The sequence below is a fragment of the Zea mays genome, chromosome 1, assembly GCF_902167145.1.
Source record: "Zea mays cultivar B73 chromosome 1, Zm-B73-REFERENCE-NAM-5.0, whole genome shotgun sequence".
NCBI classification, from domain to species: Eukaryota; Viridiplantae; Streptophyta; class Magnoliopsida; order Poales; family Poaceae; genus Zea; species Zea mays.
The window spans coordinates 21,026,879-21,051,533 of record NC_050096.1 but is presented as its reverse complement, the minus strand read 5'-3'; the positions used below and the strand labels follow the sequence as shown (position 1 = coordinate 21,051,533).

Genomic DNA, 24,655 nt, shown 5'->3' with positions numbered 1-24,655 from the left:
CTTCCGTGCGATGCGGTTGCAATCCCCGCGCAAACTCTCCGTCGACCGTCTAGACTCTAAAATTTAAAATCTTAAATTCACGCCTTAAAATTTTAGCAAAGTCGATTAAACATTTATTTGCAACAACTCCATATAACAACCAGCTACTGTGTTATTAGTTCATAAAAATCAGCATGTCTCCAAACATTAGAAACAAGTCAAGTCCAAAGATATCTAATGGACATTGGGTTTTTTTAAGTTGCTCTCCACCTTATCCAAAACAACAAATATCCAATTAGATTTTGGATGATCCAAATCCGCTGCTAGCTCTACTCGCAATTATCCTAGCTCTCTCTCTGACAGAGCATCAGAATCAATAGTGGTCTTTTTTTGGCTATCTACATGATACAATGTGACACGTTAGCAAAGAACAAATTTCAGGAACAGATAGGCTAAAGATTTTTTTCCAAAAAAAAGAGAAGATGAAATATTCTCCTTTTAACGATGCTGATACACTGTTCCAACAGAAACTATGCCTCCACAAGTCCTTTCCTGCGTGCTTTCTTCCCACCTTTTGCTGCTTTTGAACTTGTTTGGGCTTCCTCTTCCACCTCGGTTTCTATCCTTGCAAATACTGGCTTTGGCTCCGACATTACCTGGCCTGCTTTAAGGCCTCCCCATTTCGTATCCTCCTAATGACATAACTGAAAATGATTACATGCTCTGGAAAATACTGAGGCTGATCCATATAAGATTGAAGACTGCATTTCCTGATGATGCCTGATTGTATTTTTGAGGATGAACATATATAAATAAGAACGGAATCATACAGCATGTCTATGATACAAGAACATACCCATCTCAACACCCTAAACTGGTCTTCTGTGAAACCAAGCTGTGTGTAAATCCTCAGAGAAAGGCTTGGAGTGATAGGAGATAGTGTGATTGCAATTATCCTCATTGTCTCTAAAATAAGTACGAGATCCTGTAGATAAGTGGGGACATAATAAGCAATGTAGTCATATCACAAAACTACAGAAGCGGGGTGCAGTTTCTTTATGTATCATAGCTTGCCAAACACCATCTGAAATATCAATCATTTATGGTTCCATCCATATATTTCACAACAACGGAACAAGTTTTGTACAGTTAATAAGTAGCTTCATGCGTCATATACATCAGACAAATCATTGATCATTAAAAAAGGCCTTAAGATATATTGTCAGCACATATAAGTTTTTTTTTTGCTGATGTTAGATATCACAGAGAGTGTACCAGTAAGTAATGTGAAAATAAGAGCTAGGATTCTGTTTTGAAGCTCCAACTCCAAGGGAGGCCACTTCCATAGGCTACAAACTGATTAGATGTTTTGACTTTTCAAATTCGAACTTTCAGCATTTAAAATTTGGCAAATACATATGAAACATAGGTGAAAAGGTGAGAGTAAAAAACAGTTTTTACGTGTTTACCTTTGCAGCCTTTTCAGCACTCTCACCCCCTTGCTTAAAACAGGACCATGGTGCTTGCTCATCGATGTACAAGTTTCCAAGATCACCAATCTCTAAAACAGTTTCACATGCTGATGACAGTAAAAGATTTTCATATTGGTGTTTTGCCTTGTCCACCTGTAAAAACAATTTTCATGGTGACTCGAACAGAGACACAACAAGGCATGTGAATTTGTGGGTACTTAGGCAGGCTAAGCAGACCTTGGCCTAAAACATCCAAATGTATCATAGTTTCATGAATTCAAACACAATGGACCCACCACATCATTGACAACACTTGTTGACAGAGTAAAAAAACAAATTCACTGTTGTAGACCTTATATATTCTATGTCTTTTAACTCCTTATGCAGTTGGTTACACACATACTAGCCTAGTAGACTGCCAGTTCAATAAAAAACCCATGGTTCAATAAAAAACCCATGGTTTATAATTAAATCCTTTACCCTCCACTCCTCTTACCATAGTTGAAGATACCATGAAAATCTACTTACCAGATTTTCTATCTTATTTCTGAACAAACCTCCATCTGCGGCAGCAATTGAATCAAAAGCTAGTACGGATTTACAGTTCTTTTTTAGTAGCCCAAGTGTACGATTAAGGAGGTTTCCTGTTCAAGACAGTGAGATAGTTATTAACACATAAAGATGCATAGGCAGAAACAAGGAGCACCAAGTGAAGAAAGAAGGAAAATGGCATAACAATTTCAGCACACATGAATTGTATATACATGTTTCAGAAACAAAGGTAATTTAAGTAGAAATACCAATTGTATTAGCAAGATGAGCATTCACTATATTGATAAAGCGTTCTTCTGAATAGTCCCCATCATTGCCAAATTCTACTTCCCGCAAGAAGAAATACCTAACAGCATCAGCACCAAATCTTTCTACCAGATCTTTTGGTTCAAGTGTGTTGCCTAGTGACTTTCCCATCTTCATGCCATCCTAGAATTTTCAAAATAGAAATCATTGGTGCATGAAATAAAAGCGACTTGCGGAGATAAAACATAAAAGGTGACTGGGAATCTACATGCATTTGTTGCTCACCAAGATAACCTAGACAGACATTTTATTTCCAAAAGAGGTAAAAGACAAAATTGTAACAGATAGAAGGGTGTGTAAGAATATATAAGGTTTAGGTTCTTCGAAGAACATAGAAGGTTTAGAAATAAGAACTCAGAATCAATGAAACGTGTGCCAAAAGGTCAGCCATTTTCTATGAGTTACAATACCAGTACCATTCACAGTAGGGTATAGTTACCATCACAAAAAGTTCACATTATAAGATTGAGATCTGAAGGAAAATATTAATCCAGGTTCCATGAATAAATACTAAAAAACGAGGCATCAAATTGCTTCATGCTACTAAAATTTAAATTTCAATGTGCCAAGCTAAAGAGCTAAGGCAGGAACAGTGATTTATAATTAAGATATTATGCTACCAAAAAATCAAAATAGGACAGGCTAAAGAGGTAAGGTAAGAACAGTGATGGATAAGTACGGCACTATGCTACACAAAGAAACTAATCATTCAGCAACCTAAATCCAAATATTTTAATGGGAACATTTATAGATAATAGCAGGAAATTCAGTTTAAAGAAATATATCATTCTCACATTGTTATGCTCTCTTTTTTTAGATATAATAACGATTGCTACTGCCCTCATTATTTTTACTTATGGTAGAGTGCCATACTATCATCAGGGATGTAGAAGTGGAAACAAGTACACTTGTAAATAAGTAAGATCACCTTAGTCAAGAATCCATGACCAAAAACTGTATCAGGAACACTTAAACCTGCTGACATTAACATGGCTGGCCAATAAACTGCATGAAACCGTAATATGTCCTGAGACAAACGCACAAAAAGTCAGCACATATTAAAAAAATCAGAAATCCATATAATATTTTTCTCTTGCCAAATCAACATTGGTATGTTAGCATTGGCCACTTTGCCTTTCACAATTGTTGGGGGAAGGATGGGGCGGGCACTAATAAAATACTGTGTATCTAAAGAGTTGATATTGGTAACTTGGTATTAACGGGTGTTGGAATCCAAACAAAAGACCACTCCTTAGGCTTTGTTTGGGTACTCTAGTATTGACCCCAATCCACATGTGTTGAGATGGATTGGGGTGTAAATTAATTTAAGTTACACCCCAATTCACCTCAATACATGTGGATTGGGGTCAATACTAGAGTACCCAAACTAGCCCTCAAGTTGAATTTTGTTTTTTAAAAAAATCAAACCTTGAACTTTTGGCCCACAGTTAGTAAGCATGTTTAGTGTAATTGAAACAGTCAAAGCTTTGAAATGGCATGACCGTGTAGCAATTCACAAAATGGTGAAGTAAAAATTAAAGATCAAATTGGCTGCAGGGTAAAAGCATCTCGACCATTGCCCCTAGTCTGCACTCTATAATCCCAAAGAGGATAGCAAAAAGGAGAACAGTCCATGAGGCATTGTTAAACAGAAGATGGATATCTGACATTAGAGGTAGTCTCACTGTTGGAGTTTTGGCGGATTATTTAAAGCTCTGGGATTGTCTCTCCGAAATTGAGCTTCACCCCCTCACTGAAGACAGGCATATCTTTAGTGTAGCCCCAGATGGAAAGTATTCAGCTAAAACAGCTTACAAGGGCCTCTTCCTGGGTTCCTGCTCATTTGGCCACTATAAGCGGGTTTGGAAAACTTGGGCTCCAGCAAAATGTCGTTTCTTCCTCTGGCTGGTGGCTCATAACAGGTGCTGGACTGCTGACAGATTGGAAAAAAGGGGGCTCATTCATCCAAGCACCTGTCCATTATGTGACCAAGAACCTGAATCCATTAACCACCTACTGGTCTCATGTGTGTTTGCAAGGAGCTTCTGGTATAATCTGCTTAGAAAATTTGGGTTGGATAACCTTGCTCCCCAGCCGGGCCTAACATCCTTTTTGGAATGGTGGGAGACAGCTTCTGAAACAGTTCATGGAATGATCAAGAACGGATTGAGCTCTCTGATCTCTTTGGGGGCCTGGATGATCTGGAATCACCGTAATAGATGTGTGTTTGATGGTCAAACTCCCAGTCTCCCATCTATCCTTCGGCAGGCGGACGACGAGAGAAGACTTTGGGAATTAGCTGGGGCCAAGGGTCTCTCCTTTTTGGCAGCCCCTTTGCCGGATGGCTGACCCCCCCTGGTTTCCTTCATCTCTAGTAGTGTTTTTGAGTCCGGTTTCCATGGATTCTTTCGTTTATGTGCGTTACTGGCCTCCGTAAGGAGTCATTGCTGTAATCTGTGGTCTATTTTAGACCTTATTATCCCCTTCTTAATATATTTAAGGCGCAGTTCCCCTGCGCTTTCGAGAAAAAAAAAATTAAAGATCAAATCAAAATATAGTTTTGAAGACATTCTCCTAAAAATATAGGCCCAGCATTGATGGACAGAAGGGAATCAGGGATACTACAATTAGCACGCAAAATAGAAAAGTTGTGTGTCATTCTGTCAATAAGTATCTCTTAGAATTGTTTCATCTAGGACCTTCTGTTCAATAAGTTTCAACAGTTGTAAAAAATTTGCCGCTATTTCAATGATATTCACATGATTTAATGCAACGACAGTACTTAGCTATAGTGCCACATCAGAGTTTTGTCAGCCAAGCAGAAAGATCCAATAGAAACAAGTTTGAAGTTTGAACAAAGTGGGAACTATTTAAAAAAACAAAGATAAGGTAGGGGGGGTATGTATAATATATATATATATACACACACACACACATATGCAAAAAAAAACTTAGGTGGCCCATGTGGAGCTAGTTGATTCATCTAGAAAAAACAAAAATGAGTCCATGCTGATTTATTTGTTTTCCTCAAGAAATAAGGTAAAAAACCAACTGGTAGTCTGGTACTATCCAAATCAAAATATAAGAGTTCCTTACATCACAAGAAAATTCAAGAAACCAAATAAATGTGTTATTTACTTAATTATGAACGAGAGGTCAAGTATGCAGTACTTTGCAATAAGTAGAAACAAGGAACACGAACATCAATGCTTGAAAAGGCTATAAAAATGCAAGTTAGAACAAACCTTTCCAATCAAGTGCAGTGAGGCTGGCCAACCATGATCAACAGCTTGCTGCAAACTTGCCTGCTCACCATCATCTAGTAATGCTGAAATATACCTAAAAAGACAAAGGGAAAGTAGGCTGAACCACATAAGATTATGTACTTCAGTTGTTGGGAACAAGAAAAAGGAGATACAATTTCATCTTCGTTCATGATTCAAGTCTTCAACCAAAGAGCAGAGTAGAATAAAGACCAAGAGCTCCCTGTTCTTTTATTGCATGCATGAGCTTACATTATGCTTGATAAGTAATAAAGTGTACACTACCCAATATAAAAATAGATTAGATATCTTTACTGGAAAATGCACCAAGTATGTGAAATCACAAAATAGAAACATATTTGCCTTCACCAAAATGAAACAAAACAAAGCATGCATGAATAGTGCAGTGTGTTGGAAATAATCATGTGTCTAGGTGCATGCTAGTGGTGTCTAGGTTCATAGCATTTACTTTAGCTAAATTTCAACATGGAATAATGGGAAGTAATAGGATGATTAGTTGGGTAATATTCTGCATTTAATAGAGGCTATCACAGCCTGATTTGTTGCTCACGTTGGTTATGTTAGTAGAAGAGAAAACCAAAAAAGGCTAAGTCATTTCAGCCACCAAAACACTTGTGCTCATGTGTGTTCTTGTGAGAATACTGTGTGCCTGTGACCTGTTCGGCTATGAGGATGGCTCCAAGGCATACAACATGCTCAAACCCTGGTCCTGGCATGTCCACATCTCCTGCAATGTCGTCTTCAGCAAGGACGCCAATTCAGACTAGGAGGCTAAGCAGCCTGGTGCCGGTTCGGCGTCCAGCAACTTCTATGTGGAGTTGTGGACCAGATGATAAAGTACATCTATTCACCCGAGCCCACATTGGGCATTTCAGCAGGGGTGGATCCAGCACCCGCAGGGGCAGATCCCACACCGGATCCTGCTCCAGCATCTACAAGGGTGTCCCCTCCACATGCTCCAGTGCTGACTACAGCAGAGGGCAAACCCATATCCCAGCTTGGATGCACGCCTCCAGGCTCCGGGTCTGCCCCTGCAACACAGGATGGCCCGGAGTTCGTCAGTGTGCCGCCAAACGACTCTTCTAGGATGAACATGTGGCACAACACCTCCTCTGTCCATTACCGTCTCATCAACGATGTGCTTGGAGGGGGAGAGGTGCTTGGCCTAGCCAATCTCATTGTTGATGACGAGAGGATGTTGCTGGCCAGCGAGCAGGATGAACCTTGCTCCTTTGCCAAAGCAAAGCATGACCCAGCATGGCAGGCGGCCAAGTGTGGTGAGATGGACTCCATCAAGGAGAACGGCATATGGTCGCTGGTGGAGCTTCATCATGAGCATCACCCGATTGGACTCAAGTAGGTCTTCAAGCTCAGGACTGAAGATGTGATCAAGCCAAGCACAAGGCTCGCCTTGGCGCCAAGGGCTACATGCAGCAGGCAGGCATCGACTTCGACGAGGTATTTGTACCCGTGAATCGCCTGGAGTATGTGCGGCTGCTGGTAGCCATGGCTGCACAAGAAACCTGGCCAGTGCATCACATGGATGTGAAGTCGGCTTTCCTCAACGGCGAGTTGAGGGAGGAAGTCTACACCGCACAGCCACCAGGCTTCACCGTCGCCGGAGCTGAGCACAAGGTATTGCACCTGCAAAAGGTGCTCTATGGGTTGTGGCGCGCGCCGCGGGCTTGGGACGAAAAACTGCACATTTCACTACGAGCTCTCGGGTTCAAGCAGAGCCAGTGCGAGCCGGCAATGTACCGGCATACCCATGGCGACTCGCTCCTCCTCAGGGTCTATGTCGACAATTTCATCACTGGATCAACCGAGGCAAAGATCAGCCGCTTCAACGTGGAGATGAAGGCAAGGTTCAGGATGAGCAACTTGGGATTGCTCTCCATCTACATTAGCATCAAGGTACAACAAAGCAGCAGTGGCATCATTCTGTGCCATGCACACTATGTCAAGCGCATCCTGGAGATGGCAGGCATGCAGGACTGCAATCCTGCGCACATCCCCATGGAGTCATGGCTCAGGCTGAGCCGTGACACAACAACAGCTTCATAGAGCAGCCTACGGAGGAACAAATGGCAGTGGTGAAGTGGATCCTGCGCTATGTGGCTGGGACTCTTAAGTCTCGGCTGCCACTATGGGAGGATAGGGGAGGCACAGCTCCTCAGGTACAGGCGTACAGCCACAACGACCTTGCCGGCAATATTGACACCAGAAAGAGTACATCCAGCAGGCTGTTCTTTTACTGCAATAGCTTGGTGAGTTGGCATGTTCTCAAGAAAAAGGTTGTGGCACTATCATCCTGTGAGGCGGAGTATGTCGCTGCCACAACAGCAGACACACAGGCGGTGTAGTATTGTGGTTGGCTCGGCTGCTAGGAAACTTCATGGGAAGGGAAGCCAACACTAGCTCACAATCTTAGCGATGATGAAGAATCTGTTATATAATCCAGCTCGGTTTATTTGTTTTCTTCTTAGTTGATTGATTACTGGTTGATTGCTGATTGGTGCCATGATTTATGGTTGTGAACCTTTGTTATTGTGTACATAAACAGATCAATAGAATATACATATTGCAGCGTTGTAGTTTGGCAGTGCCAAAAAAACTCGGTGTGTCCTTTGTGTTCGTGTTGAGTCTTGTGAGTGTTTGAGTGATCTCGAGATCATTCTCTTCGTCTCTAGCAAGTCACGCCGGCGAGTAGAAGGCTACAACTGGTATCAGAACCGCTATCGCTGTTGGGGTCATGCTTGCAGTCATGCAGAGCGGACAAACTACCTCGCCACCGCGTTGCCGTCAGGAGACGAGGAGTGACTAGCAATGGCAGCCATAGCCTGGTGATCCAACAGGTCGTGAGGGGAGTGGCGGCAACGGGGCAGCACCCATTGCTCATCAAGACCAACTACTACAGTACTACTCATGGGCGACGCTCATGAAGTTGAAGCTACAAGCGAGAGGCATGTGGATGGCAGTGAACGTTGGCACTACCGACTACATCGACAATCGCAATGCTCTGGAGGTCATCGCCCTCGAGATACCACCAGAGATGCAAGGGGCGATCGCGAGCAAGGCAACCGCCAAGATCGCGTGGGATGCACTCAAGAAAATACATCTTAGCGTGAACCGAGTGCAGCAAGCGAAGGCGAACATGCTAAAACGCGAGTTCGACTCGCTTAGGTTCAAAGACGGTGAATTTGTTGACGACTTCGACATCATCGACCTGGTCAACCAGCTAGAGGTCCTCGACGTCAGGTACCACAAACCAGGGAACATGCGCAAAATCCTATAGGCCACTACAAGGTACTCGCAAATCATGATGGCGATCGAAACCTTTCTCGGTCTTGATACACTATCTGCGGAGGAGTTGATCAGGAGGTTTAAGGCGGCGGAAGAATGGTACAACCCCGATGCCAGCAATGGTGACGGAGCCTTAGCTGGCCTGAACCTAACCGAGGATGAGTTGGTGGAACGTGTTGTGTCACGGCTCCAACTCACTGATAATGGAAGCTCAGGCGGCAATTAGACGTCATTGGGCATGAGTCATGGGTGTGGTGGCAAGCGCAACAGAGACAGTGGCAACTCGAGGCAATAAAAGTTGTTACTTGCAAGGTAGTAATAAGCAACATAAATCAATCGCACAAAAATACATATACAACAGAATGAGTTATAAAAACATAAAATAGCAAGTCTCCATTATTAACCATATGCAAATGAGCAGGTGCAGAAAAGAGAAACATACCCTAATAGAGCATCAAACCACACATATATTGTCTGCTTGGTATCGTTTGGCACCGGAATGCCCCATTCTACAGATGCACGAGAAATAGAAAAGTCCCTTAATCCGCTTTTAATCCAGCCTTGGACCTACAAGCTGTGCCTTCGTGAGACTAAGAAATAGGTACATTGTAAAACTATGAAAATAAGCACATACAAACAGAAAGATTGACAAGAAATGAAGCAACCCAGGTTATGTTGCCCTTAGAAGCTAAAATATGAATATTTTATTCGATAAACGATAATGATAGTGAGTCCCCTATTGAAAATTGAATCCAATACAAATAAAATGGTGATGCCAACACTGCAAACTTAGTAAGATGCCAGTTCACTACACAAAAACGTTACAACTATTGCCAGACCTTGCTCTCAACATGCACATGCACCTATGAGCATATGTGATTTGAGGAGTCAAGGCAAGCTTACCTTGCAACAGCAAAGGAAAAAATTTCAGGCACCAAAAACTTACTAGCTTGGTTTACAATCACAATCAGTAATATACTGGTACAACTGCACAAACTAAGAATAAAAAGGAACAGTTTGTTCCTCATAGCCTCTTCAGAGCATCTCCAGGAGTTTTATGAAACAGCTTCCTAATTTGATTTTTTTAGCAAAAAGGGAAAAGTCCCCTCCAACAGTTTGGTAAAAGAACTCCTTAAAATAAAGGTTACCAAATATTCTCTCCAACTCATAAGTTTCAGTCAAGAGGAACTCCTATATCCGCTAGCCATCCGGCGTTTGCCTTGGGAAATCGGAGTAAATTGGACACATGAGTAAATTAAGAAAATAAAGGGTTCCAGGTGAGGAAACAGTAAAAGACAAAAACTATTAAAAGAGGTTTGGTTGTTTAGAAATAGTTTGGGTTCCCAATGCAAAATCGTTTAGGAAGCTAATACAGGAACCTAATGGAGAGAAAATAAATTGAGGTTGCTACTTATTTTGGTTGGGCTGTGGCTGTGAAAAAAAGTTGCTGTGAGCTGTGAGCTGTGGAAAAAGCTGTTGTAGGCTGTAAGCTGTTAAAAAGCTAAAAACCGTTTGGTGGAAACCACTAAAAGTCGTTAAAAATTCTCCAATATATGTTTTCATAGTTCCATCCGAAAAGCCACTAAAAGCAGGTCCAGGGGTGCTTTCAGATTTGCACTACAAGAAAGTCGGCTTTTAGAAAAACCTGCTTCCTGGATCCAGCCCTTTGGTTGGCTTTTGGCTTTTAGGGGGCAAAAGCCAAAGCCAAAAGTCAAACCAAACACACCCTTATTGGTTTAGCAAGTTAATTATAAGAAACACCTGAAGTTGCTCTCTCTGTCTATTAACTAATGAGTTTGCTTTCCCCTATCCCCTATATAGAGCAATGCTGGCAGTTCTCTTTGTCCAGAACTGATAAGTACTGTCATCATGGTCTCTATCTTTAACCTTGTCGCGGTGTCATCTAGGTCACTACCAGACATGATATGCATAAGAAAATGTATTGCATGTATTTTTGTTGAATATGCCAAAGTACTTCAGAAAAGCAATGATCAAATGAAATCGCGTTGTTTGGTTAGTAAATGCTTGACAACACAGGCATGATCACGAAAATTGTGTCAAAGCTTCATGAAGACATATGTCAACTTTGTTTTTTGGACTTGTTTCTAGTGTCTATGCTTGAGTCACCTGGCATACATTCTAACAAAAAAAAAACAGTTTTACATTTCCCACCACAATTTGTGATGGTTTATAGTAACTCAACAATAACAAAAACATTGAACAATAGCATATAAAAATAGGACTAAAACCTCACCTCGTTCAAGCGATATGATGGCCTTACAAAATCAGGATTTCTTGTCAGTAGCTCTTCCAATTTATGTTGGTACTTTGACAAGGCAAAGAAATAGTTATCTTCTTTTCTTTCAACACAAGGCTTCAGATGCACAGGGCAACAATTGTTCTCCAATAGCTCTTTTTCATCCTTTGTTCAGTCAATACTAAAGCATCAGTATTTGTAGTAGTATTAAAAAGAGGGTTGATATATATAGGTGCACATGGCACACAAAAAAGTACTTCGAACATTTTCTTACTTTAGCCAACAATTTCTAAAAAGGAGTATTTATTGACAACACAAGATTGACATAAATAGATTTAAAAAGGACAGACTTGGTGCTAGCGGCTCCCACATGAGTGGGGTCTGGGGAAGGAGTAAGAATAACCGAACCAAGCCTTACCCTGCATTTTTGCAGAGAGGCTGCATCTAACCCAGGACGTTTGGCTCAGTGGAAAGGCTTCTCACCACTGCGTCAGGCTTGTCCTTCTTATTGACATAAATAGATTGATCATGAAAATACTGTTGCATTATATTTTTTATTTATAGTAACATTTTCCTAATACATATTGTTAGTCAAAGTGTTATATTGGAGACAATGTCGATGTCCTAAATTCCTAATGGACTAATATGATGTATCAGAGGAAGTAGAAAACTAAAATAGAGCACATAATAGTATAGTACTCATCTCTGCTGCATAAAAATATCAAGTTTTGCAGTTCCACAATATTGATTGTTAATAAAAAAATTGAAGAGCCAAAAAATTAAACCACACCATTAATCCAAATTCATACTTAAGAGAGGTTAGGCATGGCAATCGACATAGGTACCAGTTCCCTCACCTAAAATGGACAGATAGCCAAGATATTTATCCATGTAAATCCAGAAAAAAAAATGTTGCTCAGAAAACCACTTAGTAGACAATTCTATTAACCATATGACAGCATTAAATCAAATATGTGTAAGGATTAATATGTTTAATGGTACTTCCATAATGGATTGGAAACAGCTCAGTACGATGTGAGGAAGTTGACATGAAAGCTTACCTTGTACTCTTCACAGCTCACACAATAAAGTCCTTCATAATCAGCTCTATATATGTCGCCATTGTTTAACACTCTGGAATAGAATTCGTTCACAACAGCCTCATGCTTACGATCCGTTGTGCGAATAAACTTGTCATATTCTATGTCTAACTGCAAGAAATGTGAAACAAATTTGGAGGGCAAAGCTGAGCTCATGGTTTACTCTGTAGTAAAAAGTATTGTAAACTGAAACTTGGTGTTGTAGACATACGTCAGCCCAGAGCGTCCTATATGAACTTGAAATTGCATCACAATGCTCCTTTGGGTTTCTACCACTGGCCTCTGCGGAAGCAGATATTTTCTCACCGTGTTCATCTGTTCCGGTAATAAATATAACATTCTTCTCTAGCAACCTCTGTAACCACATAAGAATAATCAACAGACTGTTTGATAATAAGAGTCAAACAACTGAAATCAAACATACTACTCCGAATAGTTCATATAGTCAAAACTTAGGCACCCAATCATTCAATTGAAAAAGAAAAGATACATGTAAAATTCACACACCAAGCAATTAGCAACTTCACCAAGGGCACGACTAGAAAGTGGCGTAGTATGAAGTTATGAACTAATTCAGGTTATGGAAAATATGCAACCCCTTTTCTCGTGCAATGCATGTGCAACTAAGTGGTGCATCACCACCTGATCATCCAACGGTACACCGCACCACACGTTTCTGACAGCAGTACAAGTGCACAACAGCCACTTGACAAAATGTTTGACCCCATGTTGGTAAGATTAGTGCTGCAGTGGATCTCGTGCAACCCGGGCATGTGCAATTTGCTTTTGTAGGTTCGACAACTAACTGTTCAAAAATACAGCCGCTGCAATCGTGGGTGGAGGCTTGCCTGGAAGCGGGCGATGGCGTCCGCTGCGATGGTGGTGTAGGCGCTTCCCATATGCGGCGGAGCGTTGACGTAGTAGAGAGGAGTGGTGAGCACGTAGGGCTCCGGCAAGGGGGGCGAGTCAGGGGACGAGGAGGCGGAGGCGATGCAGCGACCGCGAACGCCGCAGCGGAGCGCGGGGGTGAGGTTCCGGGGCAAAGGGGAAGCGAAGGCAAGGCAACGGGCGCCGGCGGCGAGGGAGGAGCACGGCGCGCCAAGGAAGGCCCGCCCGGCGGCCATGGCAGTCGAGACCGGAGGAGGGGATGAATGGGGTTTTGGGTCGCGCCCGTGTGAGGAGAGAATGGATTGGGGTGATCGTTGTGGAGGATGTAAGTGTGTTGGGCTGGACCGATGGATAAGCTTTGGGCTAAATCGTTCGAGCATGTGTGAACGTTTGCGTGATCGACGAGCCCACTAATAATCTCGTCCATCTCTTCTCTGCTATCTATCAAATCAATAGTATAGACAACGGCATGCTGGAAATATAGGCCGGGTTTTTTGGGCCAACACGAGCACGGTTCGAAAATAGGAGCCCAAAGCAAGGTTCAGCACGAAATAATATGTGTCGGGCTAGCACGGTCCGAAGACAGGCCTAGGTCGGGCCTCAAATTCCGGTCATCTGGCCCCCGGCACGGCCCGTATAGATGGGCAGGGCTTGGGCCGGCACGGCCCAATTAAGCCCAATCTGTTTAATTTCTTTAATTTAGTAAGATATCGACTTTATATTGTTGTTATATTGGGAGTTTATGTCGTTAAATGATGCTAGAATTGTTTAATATCTTTAATTTAGTAAGCTATTAATTTTATATGGTTGTAATATTTTGATTTTATGTGGTCAAATATACGGATCGGGCTTGGGCCGGCACGGGCCAACGAAGGCACGACGTGGTTTAGGGCCGGACTGGGCCACTGTTTTTACACTTCGGGCTAGCACGGCATGGCTCAAATTTTTTTGGGGCTTTCTTGGCCCGAATCCATTTGACACGAAGCACGATGGGCTTGGGCCGGGCTGGCCCGACCCGACCTAATTCCCAGCACTAACCATGACTTCACCCTCCTCAACCCCACCATTGTGGTCCTCGCTGCCAAACCCAAGCTCCCTCTCCACGCCGCCCTACTCCAAGCGTCGTCGTTGCTCAGCGTCCCGCCTCGAGGATATCGATGCCCCGCCCCCGCGCCGCAACTGCAAGCCGCCCTCGTTGTTGCACCCGCGCCGCCCACACCCGAACGACCTTGACCCGCACACGCAAGGCCGTCGGGGGACCAAGGCTCCGGCCAGCGTCGCCTGCGGATCGCGTGGATTCTTACGTGTTCGCCTCGGCGGGGCCTGCCAAGGGCTACGACGACGAGAAAGATCTGTGCTGGGGTCAGCCGCTCCGCCTCCGCGCTAGCCATCTTCGCCCCGTCAGCTCGGCCTTTATGCGGGATCTCTCTGTGTCCGCCTCCGCGTCAGGGCACACCACGCGCATCGCCTCAGCGGTGGGCCGCGCTATTTTCTCAACATCGTCGCGGCACCAGCAGAGGACAACTACTCTAACGTGGAGGTGCACGTGTGCCTGCTCGCCACTGCTGCTCGAACGAGCTCCATCTTCCTCCGTCAACCCTGTTGTTGTTTCGCCCCACCACGCCACGCAGGACGCTACTGAAGATGAGACCCAATTAGCGGCGTTGAAGCGGCTGTCGAGGACCCGTCCCCATCTTGAACGTGATGACGATTTGACATTCATAGCGTTTCAGCAATGATTTGACAAAATTGTTGAACCTGCAAAAAAGGAGACCGCAAAAGGAAAGAAAGAGGATCATTACTCGTCAAATAAAAGCAAGGACAAAAAGGTTTCCAATTATTTTTCTGATGGTACTCTATTTAAATAAATGCTACAATGCATCCTAGAATATCAATTGTTACAGTAATTTCCACACATAAAAGATATCAGGTTGGACAGCGTCATGATTTACGTGTTATTCTATTAAACAGTCCTTAAATAAGAGATTTGCACTGACAGGTAACTATTGACGTAGGAGAAGGTTTTAGAGTTTAGGGTTTAGAGATGACTACTAGTGGTAGGCTTAGAGCATCTCCAAGAGATTAGCTAAATAACTTGTCAAGCTAAATTTTAGCTACTTAATAGCATAATAGCTCTCCAACAGACTAGCCATTTAACTTGCTAAGCTATCGGGCTCTCTAAATTAACCCCCTCACTAGCCAAATTTGGCTAACAACTCTCCCTAGCCAAGCTAACTTGTATATTGGAGAGTCTATTGGAATGAGATGTTATATATAGAGTTTAATATTTATAGAGAGACAAATAAAGTGTCAAATAGAGAGTCAAAAATAAAGAGTCTCTTGGAGATGCTCTAATGCTCCTCCATATTAGTGGGCTCATCGTTGTGGAGGATGTAAGTGTGTTGGGCTGGACCGATGGATAAGCTTTGGGCTAAATCGTTCGAGCATGTGTGAACGTTTGTGTGATCGACGAGCCCACTAATAATCTCGTCCATCTCTTCTCTATCTCTTCTCTAGTATCTATTAAATCAATAGTATAGACAACGGTACTACCATGACTAGTGTTGGGAATATAGGCCGGATTTCTTGGGCCAGCACGAGCACGGTCCGAAAATAGAAGCCCAAAGCAAGGTCCAGCACGAAATAATATGGGTCGGGCTAGCACGGCCCGAAGACAGGCCTAGGTCGGGCCTCAAATTCCGGTCGTTTGGCCCCCGGCACGGCCTAATTAAGTCCAATCTGTTTAATTTCTTTAATTTAGTAAGATATCGACTTTATATTGTTGTTATATTGGGAGTTTATGTCGTTAAATGATGCTAGAATTGTTTAATATCTTTAATTTAGTAAGCTATTAACTTTATATGGTTGTAATATTTTGATTTTATGTGGTCAAATATACGGATCGGGCTTGGGCCAGCACGGGCCAACGAAGGCACGACGTGGTTTAGGGCCGGACTGGGCCACTGTTTTTACACTTCGGGCTGGCACAGCACGGCTCAAAATTTTTTTGGGCTTTCCTAGCCAGAATCCGTTTGACACGAAGCACGATGGGCTTGGCGGCTGGCCCGACCCGGCCTAATTCCCACCACTGACCATGACTTCACCCTCCTCAACCCCACCATTGTGGTCCCCACCGCCAAACCCAAGCTCCCTCCCCACGCCGCCCTACTCCAAGCGTCGTCGTTGCTCAGCGTCCCGCCTCGAGGATATCGATGCCCCGCCCCCGCGCTGCAACCGCAAGCCACCCTCGTTGTTGCACCTGTGCCGCCCGCACCCGAACGACCTTGACCCGCACACGCAAGGCCGTCGAGGGACCAAGGCTCCGGCCAGCGTCGCCTGTGGATCGCGTGGATTCTTACGTGTCCGCCTCGGCGGGGCCTGCCAAGGGCTACGACGACGAGAAAGATCTGTGTTGGTGCCAGCCGCTCCGCCTCCGCGCTAGCCATCTTCGCCCCGTCAGCTCGGCCTTTATGCGGGATCTCTCTGTGTCCGCCTCCGCGTCAGGGCACGCCGCGCGCATCGCCTCAGCGGTGGTGAAAGTAGCCTAGAGGGGGGGTGAATAGGCTAATCTGAAAATTTTCACAACAAATTTCGAAAGATTGTTAAATACACAGTTCGACTGGTGCAGACCGGTTCAACAACTACGTGTGCAAGTTGAAGCACTCTGAACCAATCCAACTGTTTTATAAACTTTAGACTATAATCTACTCGAAAAAGTATTTCGCGAGTCCTTTTGAGAAGTAAGTATAACTAATTTAGAATGAGAAGATGAGTATGCAAAGGCTATTTCACTTCTAGATATACTCTACGGAAAAATCTATATGTCACTCTTGCAAGTAAAAATATCTTAAGTTAAAGACAAGCAAGAACACAAGACACATGATTTAATCTGAGGTTTGGCCACACCACAAAGGTGTCCTACTCCCCTTTGAGGAGCCCACAAAGGGTCGGGTCTTTTTCAACCCTAATCCTCCAAAAGCCGACCACAAAGGTCAAGGCAATCTCTTCTTATCTTAGCTCAAGAAGTGGGTGATACAAACTTCTTGGGGTCGTCCACAAATTTGGAGACTCCCAAGAAACCTCAAAAGATCTTGAAACCTAGGGTTTCAAGAACACCAAGAAAGCACAAGAGTGGTTTGCACAAGCTCAAGTCTTTAAAAAGAGATGGGAGAGTGTTGGGGACTTGTCCTTAAATGCTTCGAATTAAGAACAAGGCAACACAGAAATTGTCAAACATTAAAGTCCTTCGTCCTTCGAAGCATTATTTCCCCTCGGGATATAATGAGTTTCGGACGAAGGTTATGAGGACATACCTTCATCAGTACAACAAATAATGAAGAAAGATTCATATAAGGCGTGAGAAATAACATAAACGCTTAGATATTATTATTAGCTCATTTCTATTTTATTATTATGGAAGAATAGAAATGATAACAAATTACAAGTGTACCTTCGGTTTGAAAGAAGATAAAGGTACAAGCGTGACGCAAAAGCAAAATGCCAAGTCAGTGTGAATAGTATGGGAGCACTGTTCATCTATTTATAGGCACGGGACACAGCCCATGTAAAATTACACCCATGCCCTTTACATTTGCTAATAACTCTATAGTAATTCATCGGGGTCTAAATAGCCTTTTCCCCTTTAAGTTGGTTTCCTTTTCTGCTATCATGCCGAAGCTCCCCTGCGCATAGCTTCGGCTCTGTGCCACCCTTCGTATCCTTTGTGCTTCTTCACACTGTGGTTTTGACCTAAGTCCGAAGGTACCTGTTCATGTATCATACTCCAGAAACATTGTTAAATCATGTTTTTGAGGACCTTCGGAAGCCGAAGGCCCCCAACAGTAGCCCCTCGCAATATTAATTTGTTAGAATGATAAATTCAGATTGCGATATGAACGAAGGCCTTAAGCCGAAGGTCCGAAAAAACACCTTCCCTCTGCTAAAATAGCAACAGTCAATGACAAGTGGGGCCCTCCCACTTGCAACGCACTAGGCGTATAAATAAGAGCACACCGCGAGCTCATTTGGCACGCTTTCTTGCCATTTGCTCGTGCTTTCCCAATTTTTAGCTCTTGCATACCAACGCTTGCTTGGTTTTTTAAATTTTTTAAGCTTCGGCTTTGAGAACACCTTTTTCCAACATTTCCGAAGATGTCTGAAGATAAAAAAAGCTGTTGCCGAAACAAGGCTGAGTCTTTCTGAGGAGAAGAATCATGGGTTTCTTGAATCAATAGCAAAGACAAATACAGAGAAGATCACTAAGGAGATTTTAGAAGGTTTATCTGAAGACACTGGTGATAGTGACAGTTATAATGTGGAAAGTGGGGGCAAGGACTCCGAAGATCGACCGTGGCGACCAAGTCACGCGGTCTTCGGGAAATCAACTATTAAGCAGAGTCATCTTGACAATATGAGGGGAAGATATTTTCGAGATATGTCTCTGGTGAGGGCTGACAATGGAGACAAGACTGCTCCTACTCCCGAAGAGAATGAAGTGGTGATCTTCCGAAGCTTTTTCAAGGCTGGGCTTCGGTTCCCCCTAAGTAGTTTTGTGGTTGAAGTTTTGAAGACATTCCAGATTTTTCTTCACCAAATTACTCCCGAAGCTATCATAAGAATGGGAATCTTCGTATGGGCTGTGAGGAGTCAGGGCTTGGAGCCAAATGCAAAAAGTTTCTGCAGTATGCACGAACTGTTATATGAGACGAAACCCTGGGGCAAAGAGCAATACCATAATAATTTTGGCTGCTATAGCTTCGTTGCTCGCTCTGGGTCAAGCTGCCCCGTGCCGACTTTTTGGAAGAGATGGCCCGGAGATTGGATGAAGGAATGGTTCTATGTGAAAATGATTTAAAAGCACGAGAGGATATTAAGGAAATCATCATGCGCCCTATCTGGCAGCGTTTCGACCTCTGGAAACCAAAGGTGGAAATTGATGAAGCAGCCGAAGAATGCCGAAAGGCCTTTGGCATAGTTTGCTCTTTCATCGGGACAAGGGATTTAGTGGAGGAACACATAGCCTTCAGAGTGTGGCCACTTGTAGAGAAATGGGAAATGCCAAAGGAGACTATCAACAAATCTGACGAAGGTGGGCTGGTCAGGTTGAAATACACCTTCAGATATGAAGGTAAGTTTGTTGAGCCAGATGATGATTGGCTAAAATGTATCGAAGCTACAAGCGATGAACTTCTTGGGCCATATTCAAAGGCAGAAGATAATGCGCTATCTGCGGCCTTCGGAGGCTGGAAGAAGAAGAGGCTGAATAGAGTCTTCGACGCTATTGGGTTTATGTACCCTGATTACCGCTACCCGTCGCGGGGGCAGAAGAGGAAGAGTGCCACTTTCGGGAAAGATGCTGCTCCAGCTGCTCCAAGCGAGCCCGTGCCGAAGAGGATAAAGGTGAAGGTCCTTACTCACCGGCCGCGATATATTGAACCGGCCGAAGTGCCCGAATTTGGCGGTGAGACCTCTTCGGCTACTGAAGCCAAAGAACTTACTTTTACATAGAAGATTGAAGAACCGGCTGTAAAGCTGAAGGTTAACAAAATTGAAGAGCCTGGAGTCGAAGACAAAATATCAGTTCTGAGCCCTTCGGCAGAAGTAACAGTGCCAAAGGTACAAAAAGATCTTATAGCGACCCCAAAAAGGAAAAGGATGGTCAATGTATTAGATGTACTGGAAACGATAAAGTGTTCAAGCTCTACTCCAGGAAAAGCTGCCGAAGCTCCAAAAACACAAGCTGAGACAAAACTGACTGAAGCCGAAGCTGCAAAGAGCCAGGCCGAGACCGAATCTGGGCCTTCAAAGCCTGCCAAGGAGAAGTCCTTGGAAACCGGAGAAGAAGAAACGAAAAAAGAGGTTGTAAAACAAATTCTGTCTGAAAGAACTGTCTCTTCAACTCCCGAAGCATCTTCCAAAGTACCTGATTATATTGTACGACATGCTTCGGAAAAAGGTTATCTGGGGAGGAAAAGCGAGAAGCTCAATATTATGCCCAGAAATTAAAATATCCAAAGGGGGCATTAATATTCAACGGGAGCGGGGAAGAAGACTTCTTGTATTGTCTCCCAGACAGCAAGGAAATTTCTGTCTGCCGGGAGATGGGCAAAAGCTTCGGATTCCCGACTATAGAAGATGGGCTTTCGGTGCTATCGAAAGATGAACTAGCGGACAACTTAGCATATAATAGCTTAAAGGTATGAGGATGAATTTTTTGTATTAAAAAACCAAGATTTGTTTTATTTTCTTACACGTAATACCACACTTCTTTCGTAGGGTCTCATTCTTAGCAACGCCCTCAGGGCGCAAAAAAGTACCGAAGATGAAGGATGCACTATAGCCTTGAACAACCTTCGTTTCGAAGTAATTGAACTAAGGAACGAAGGTCTTGAAAAAGATAAGATTTTAGAGTCATTGTTGAACAAAATACAAGAAGACGAGGCTACTTCCAAAGCCCAGGCTGAAGCCCAGAGATGTGAAATTGAGGATCTTCAGAAACAGCTGGCTGAGGCGAAATTAAAATGTGCTGTTGCCGAAGCTGACCGAGACGCCAGTGACTAATGGAAAAATTACTGGGAAAAACAGTTGTAGAGCTTCGTTCTTCAAAAGAAAGATGCTATGAAAAATCTGTAGCATGTGTACAAAAGATAAAAACCAGCTTCACCAATATTGGCGCATACTCAAATGAAGACAACTTCGTACTGGGCGATCCCGAAGGTCCAATCGAATAGATCAACGGCAAAGCCGAAGCCTTTGAGGAAGTTTTGAATGGCCGTGGAGATGTCTGCGCCTTCTCAGGTGCCAGGGGAATTGCGGCTATCTTGGAGAAGGCAGGATGCGAACACGTGAAGATTCTGGCCCAAGCCGAAGCTGCTTTCTCTATTGATGACACGAAGGATCCCTCGACCGAAGCAAGCTTAGTTGGCAGAAAATTCTTTACTGATATTTGGGAAAATGGCGGCCGAGGGATAGCCCATGAGATAATAAAAAAGAGCAAAAAAGATACTCACGATACAAGAGAAGCAACGAAGGCAGCTGAGAAAGCTGCGGAACTCGAAAGACGGATAGGTATTGCCTAATTGTTTTTAACTTTATGTTTTATTTTTGTGACTTCAAACTTATTTACGTTTTGTATCGCAGCTGAACTGTCTCCTCCTCCAGAGCCCTTCGAGTCAATGGCCGACACAGAAGCAGAGAAATAAGATGAAATTACGAAAGTGGTCGAAGCTATTATGGATGAAGCTGTTTCTCGATTGCTAAATGAAGCCGCGGAAACAGTTTTAAAAGAAGAATAGCTATTATTGTAAAAACATTTGGAATGTAATATTTTCTGAACAAAGTGTGTAACAATTTATAGTTTTGAATGTAATATATAAGCTGTTTGCAATTCAATTCTTTACGATGCATGAAACTTTACGTACATACCGTTTTTGAGCCTTCGGCGAAAAAACACCTTCCCTTCTTTTCATGCTTCGTGAAGAATATCCATATTCCATAAAAACATCCAATCTCCGTAAAAACATTATACTTTGTAAGCAATAGATCTCGTTTCATATTAGAGTTGATGAAGATGTACTTCTTCAAAACTTATTTTGTGCCTTGGCACAACTTCTTCGAAGCAATTTCCGAAGATTAACATTGTATCCCCTTCTTGTGCCATTGATGCAATATGATGAATGATGTTATGTTATGCGAATGATGTAATGATGTAATGCTATGCAGAATGATATTTGTGCCGAAGATACACACACATTCCCACAGCAGAACACACAATCTCTTTGCCGTTTATTTTTCGGCTTCACCGCTTATTTTTCGGTGTATCAGCGCTGACTTTTCGCTGTAAGCCTCCCTTAGGAGCTTCTTCGCCTTCTATTTCGGTGGTATTCGCGTTGACTTTTCGCGCTTCGCCTTATACTTCGGTGGAATCAGCGTTTATTTTTCACTGTAAGCTCTGCATTCCCTTTGGAACGACTTTTGAGCAGAAAACTTACGCTGCGCTCCCTTAGGAATGACTTTTTGTTGTTTCGGCAAACTTACACTGCGTTCCTTAGAACGACTTTTTGTTGGTTCGGCAAAACTTATATTGTGTTCCTTAGAACAATTTTTTGTTGCTTCGGCAAAACTTGTAATATAATTGTGAACCCCGCGTTCTCTTGAGAACAACTTTCGTGCTGTACTGACTTTTGGAACTTCATGAGTCTATGAAGAAGGTATATTATATCATGACAATGACGAAGCTATTATAAGAAATTGAAAACAACAAAAGAACTAGGCTTTCAATGATTGCTCCTTATTGAAAAGTAAAATGCAAAAACTGTTTCAGAGGTAGGATATCTCCTAGTAGATGTGCTTCGATTCCGGCACAGTACTGTTGACTGTGCGAGCTTCAGACTGTTCCTTGAAGTCTCGCTGCTGGTGAGTGTGCTAGCTCCCTTCTGGCTACTGGCCTTGGGGATATGCGAGTTGCATTGGTGGTGGAGGTGGAGGCTGTTGCCAAGATGCCTGAGGTTGGCTTGCCGAAGCAACAGAAGCTGCAGGATAGTTACCCACATACTCTGGTATGTACGGTGAATGATACGAAGCAGTATGCATAACTTGCTTCGGCTGATTCTGCTGGGCTGCAGCTTCTGCTATCTCCTTCTGTTTCTGGATGGTGACATGGCACATCCTTGTAGTATGGCCCTTGTCCTCACCGCAGAATAGGCAATAAATTTTCCTGGGCTGATCCCCAAACCTTCCACCGAAGCCCCTGGCGCCTCTGCCCCTTGGAGCTGGAGGCCGAGGATAGCTTTGTTGCTGCCCCAAAGCTTGGGAGGAATATTGCGGCCTCTGCTGTTGACCTCCTCTGTCGTCATTCTGAGTAGAGTGAATTGATCTGACGTGCCTTGGGTGGACTCTTCCTCCGAAGCCCCTGGTCATTTCGGAGAACCTGTAAGCTTCCTCCCTTCTCTGTCGAAAGTCATTATCAGCACGGATGTATTCATCCATCTTCTGAAGCAATTTCTCCAGGGTCTGAGGGGGCTTCCTGGCGAAGTATTGGGCCACAGGTCTTGGCCGAAGCCCCTTGATCATGGCCTCAATGACAATTTCATTGGGCACCGTTGGCGCTTGTGCCCTCAGACGCAAGAACCTTCGGACATATGCCTGGAGGTATTTTTCGTGATCTTGTGTGCACTGGAACAAAGCTTGAGCAATAACCGGCTTTGTCTGAAACCCTTGGAAACTGGTGATCAGCATGTCCTTCAGCTTCTGCCATGATGTGATTGTTCCTGGCCGAAGAGAGGAGTACCAGGTTTGTGCAACATTCTTGACTGCCATGACGAAGGATTTCACCATGACTGCAGTATTGCCACCATATGAAGATATGGTTGCTTCGTAGCTCATCAGAAACTGCTTCGGATCTGAGTGTCTGTCATACATGGGGAGCTGAGGTGGCTTGTAAGACGGGGGCCAAGGTGTAGCCTGCAGTTCTGCTGATAGAGGAGAAGCATTATCAAAAGCAAAATTTCCATGATGGAAATCTTCATACCATTCATCCTCGTTGTAGAAGCCCTCTTGGTGCAACTCTCTGTGCTGGGGCCTTCGATTTTGCTCATCTTGAGCAAGATGACGTACTTCCTCAGTGGCTTCGTCAATCTGCCTTTGTAGGTCAGCTAGCCGAGCCATTTTTTCCTTCCTCTTTTGGAATTGCTGATGAAGCATCTCCATATTCCTGATCTCTTGGTCCAACTCATCCTCTTGGGGTGTTGGACTGGTGGCCTTCCTCTTCTGGCTTCGGGCCTCTCGAAGAGAAAGGGTCTCCTAGTTCGGGTCCAACGGCTGCAGAGCGGCAGTCCCTGTCGCTGAAGCTTTCTTTGGTGGCATGACGAAGGTCGATGCTTGCCGAAGGTGGTCGAAAAGGGTTCACCGGAGGTGGGCGCCAATGTTGGGGACTTGTCCTTAAATGCTTCGAATTAAGAACAAGGCAACACAGAAATTGTCAAACATTAAAGTCCTTCGTCCTTCGAAGCATTATTTCCCCTCGAGATATAATGAGTTTCGGACGAAGGTTATGAAGGACATACCTTCATCAGTACAACAAATAATGAAGAAAGATTCATATAAGGCATGAGAAATAACATAAACGCTTAGATATTATTATTAGCTCATTTCTATTTTATTATTTTTGGAAGAATAGAAATGATAACAAATTACAAGTGTACCTTCGGCTTGGAAGAAGATAAAGGTACAAGCGTGACGCAAAAGCAAAATGCCAAGTCAGTGTGAATAGTATGGGAGCACTGTTCATCTATTTATAGGCACGAGACACAGCCCATGTAAAATTACACACATGCCCTTTACATTTGCTAATAACTCTATAGTAATTCATCGGGGTCTAAATAGCCTTTCCCCTTTAAGTCGATTTTCTTTTCTGCTATCATGCTGAAGCTCCCCTGCGCATAGCTTCGGCTCTGCGCCACCCTTCGTATCCTTTGTGCTTCTTCACAATGTGGTTTTGACCTAAGTCCGAAGGTA

General features: G+C 43.6%; 2 protein-coding genes across 2 annotated transcripts; one reads left to right on the top strand and one right to left on the bottom strand.

Annotated features, from left to right (window-relative positions):
- Window positions 1-131: 131 nt before the first annotated feature.
- On the bottom strand, window positions 132-13,520 carry LOC103631953 (methionine--tRNA ligase, chloroplastic/mitochondrial). The gene is made up of 12 exons (XM_008653808.3): window positions 13,102-13,520; window positions 12,465-12,608; window positions 12,215-12,364; window positions 11,151-11,318; window positions 9,339-9,463; window positions 5,555-5,648; window positions 3,238-3,336; window positions 2,252-2,432; window positions 1,980-2,095; window positions 1,449-1,604; window positions 836-964; window positions 132-671 (listed from the first exon to the last, which is right to left on the bottom strand). Exons 1-12 carry the CDS (start codon window positions 13,375-13,377, stop codon window positions 510-512), a joined length of 1,800 nt encoding a protein of 599 aa, XP_008652030.2. The 5' UTR covers window positions 13,378-13,520; the 3' UTR covers window positions 132-509.
- Window positions 13,521-14,233: 713 nt separating this feature from the next.
- LOC103631944 (uncharacterized) lies at window positions 14,234-15,085 on the top strand. Its single transcript, XM_008653798.3, has one exon. It carries the CDS (start codon window positions 14,299-14,301, stop codon window positions 14,878-14,880), a length of 582 nt encoding a protein of 193 aa, XP_008652020.1. The 5' UTR covers window positions 14,234-14,298; the 3' UTR covers window positions 14,881-15,085.
- The last annotated feature ends 9,570 nt before the right edge of the window (window positions 15,086-24,655 follow it).

Bases quoted from the DNA above. Each gene is read 5' to 3' on its own strand.
- LOC103631944 (XM_008653798.3), top strand. From the start codon at position 14,299: ATGCCCCGCCCCCGCGCCGCAACTGCAAGCCGCCCTCGTTGTTGCACC.
- LOC103631953 (XM_008653808.3), bottom strand. From the start codon at position 13,377: ATGGCCGCCGGGCGGGCCTTCCTTGGCGCGCCGTGCTCCTCCCTCGCC. The intron at 9,464-11,150 runs GTGAGGTTTTAG...CACAGCTTGTAG, and splicing joins CATCATATCGCTTGAACGAG to GTCCAAGGCTGGATTAAAAG. The intron at 2,433-3,237 runs GTGATCTTACTT...TGAAAATTCTAG, and splicing joins GTCATGGATTCTTGACTAAG to GATGGCATGAAGATGGGAAA.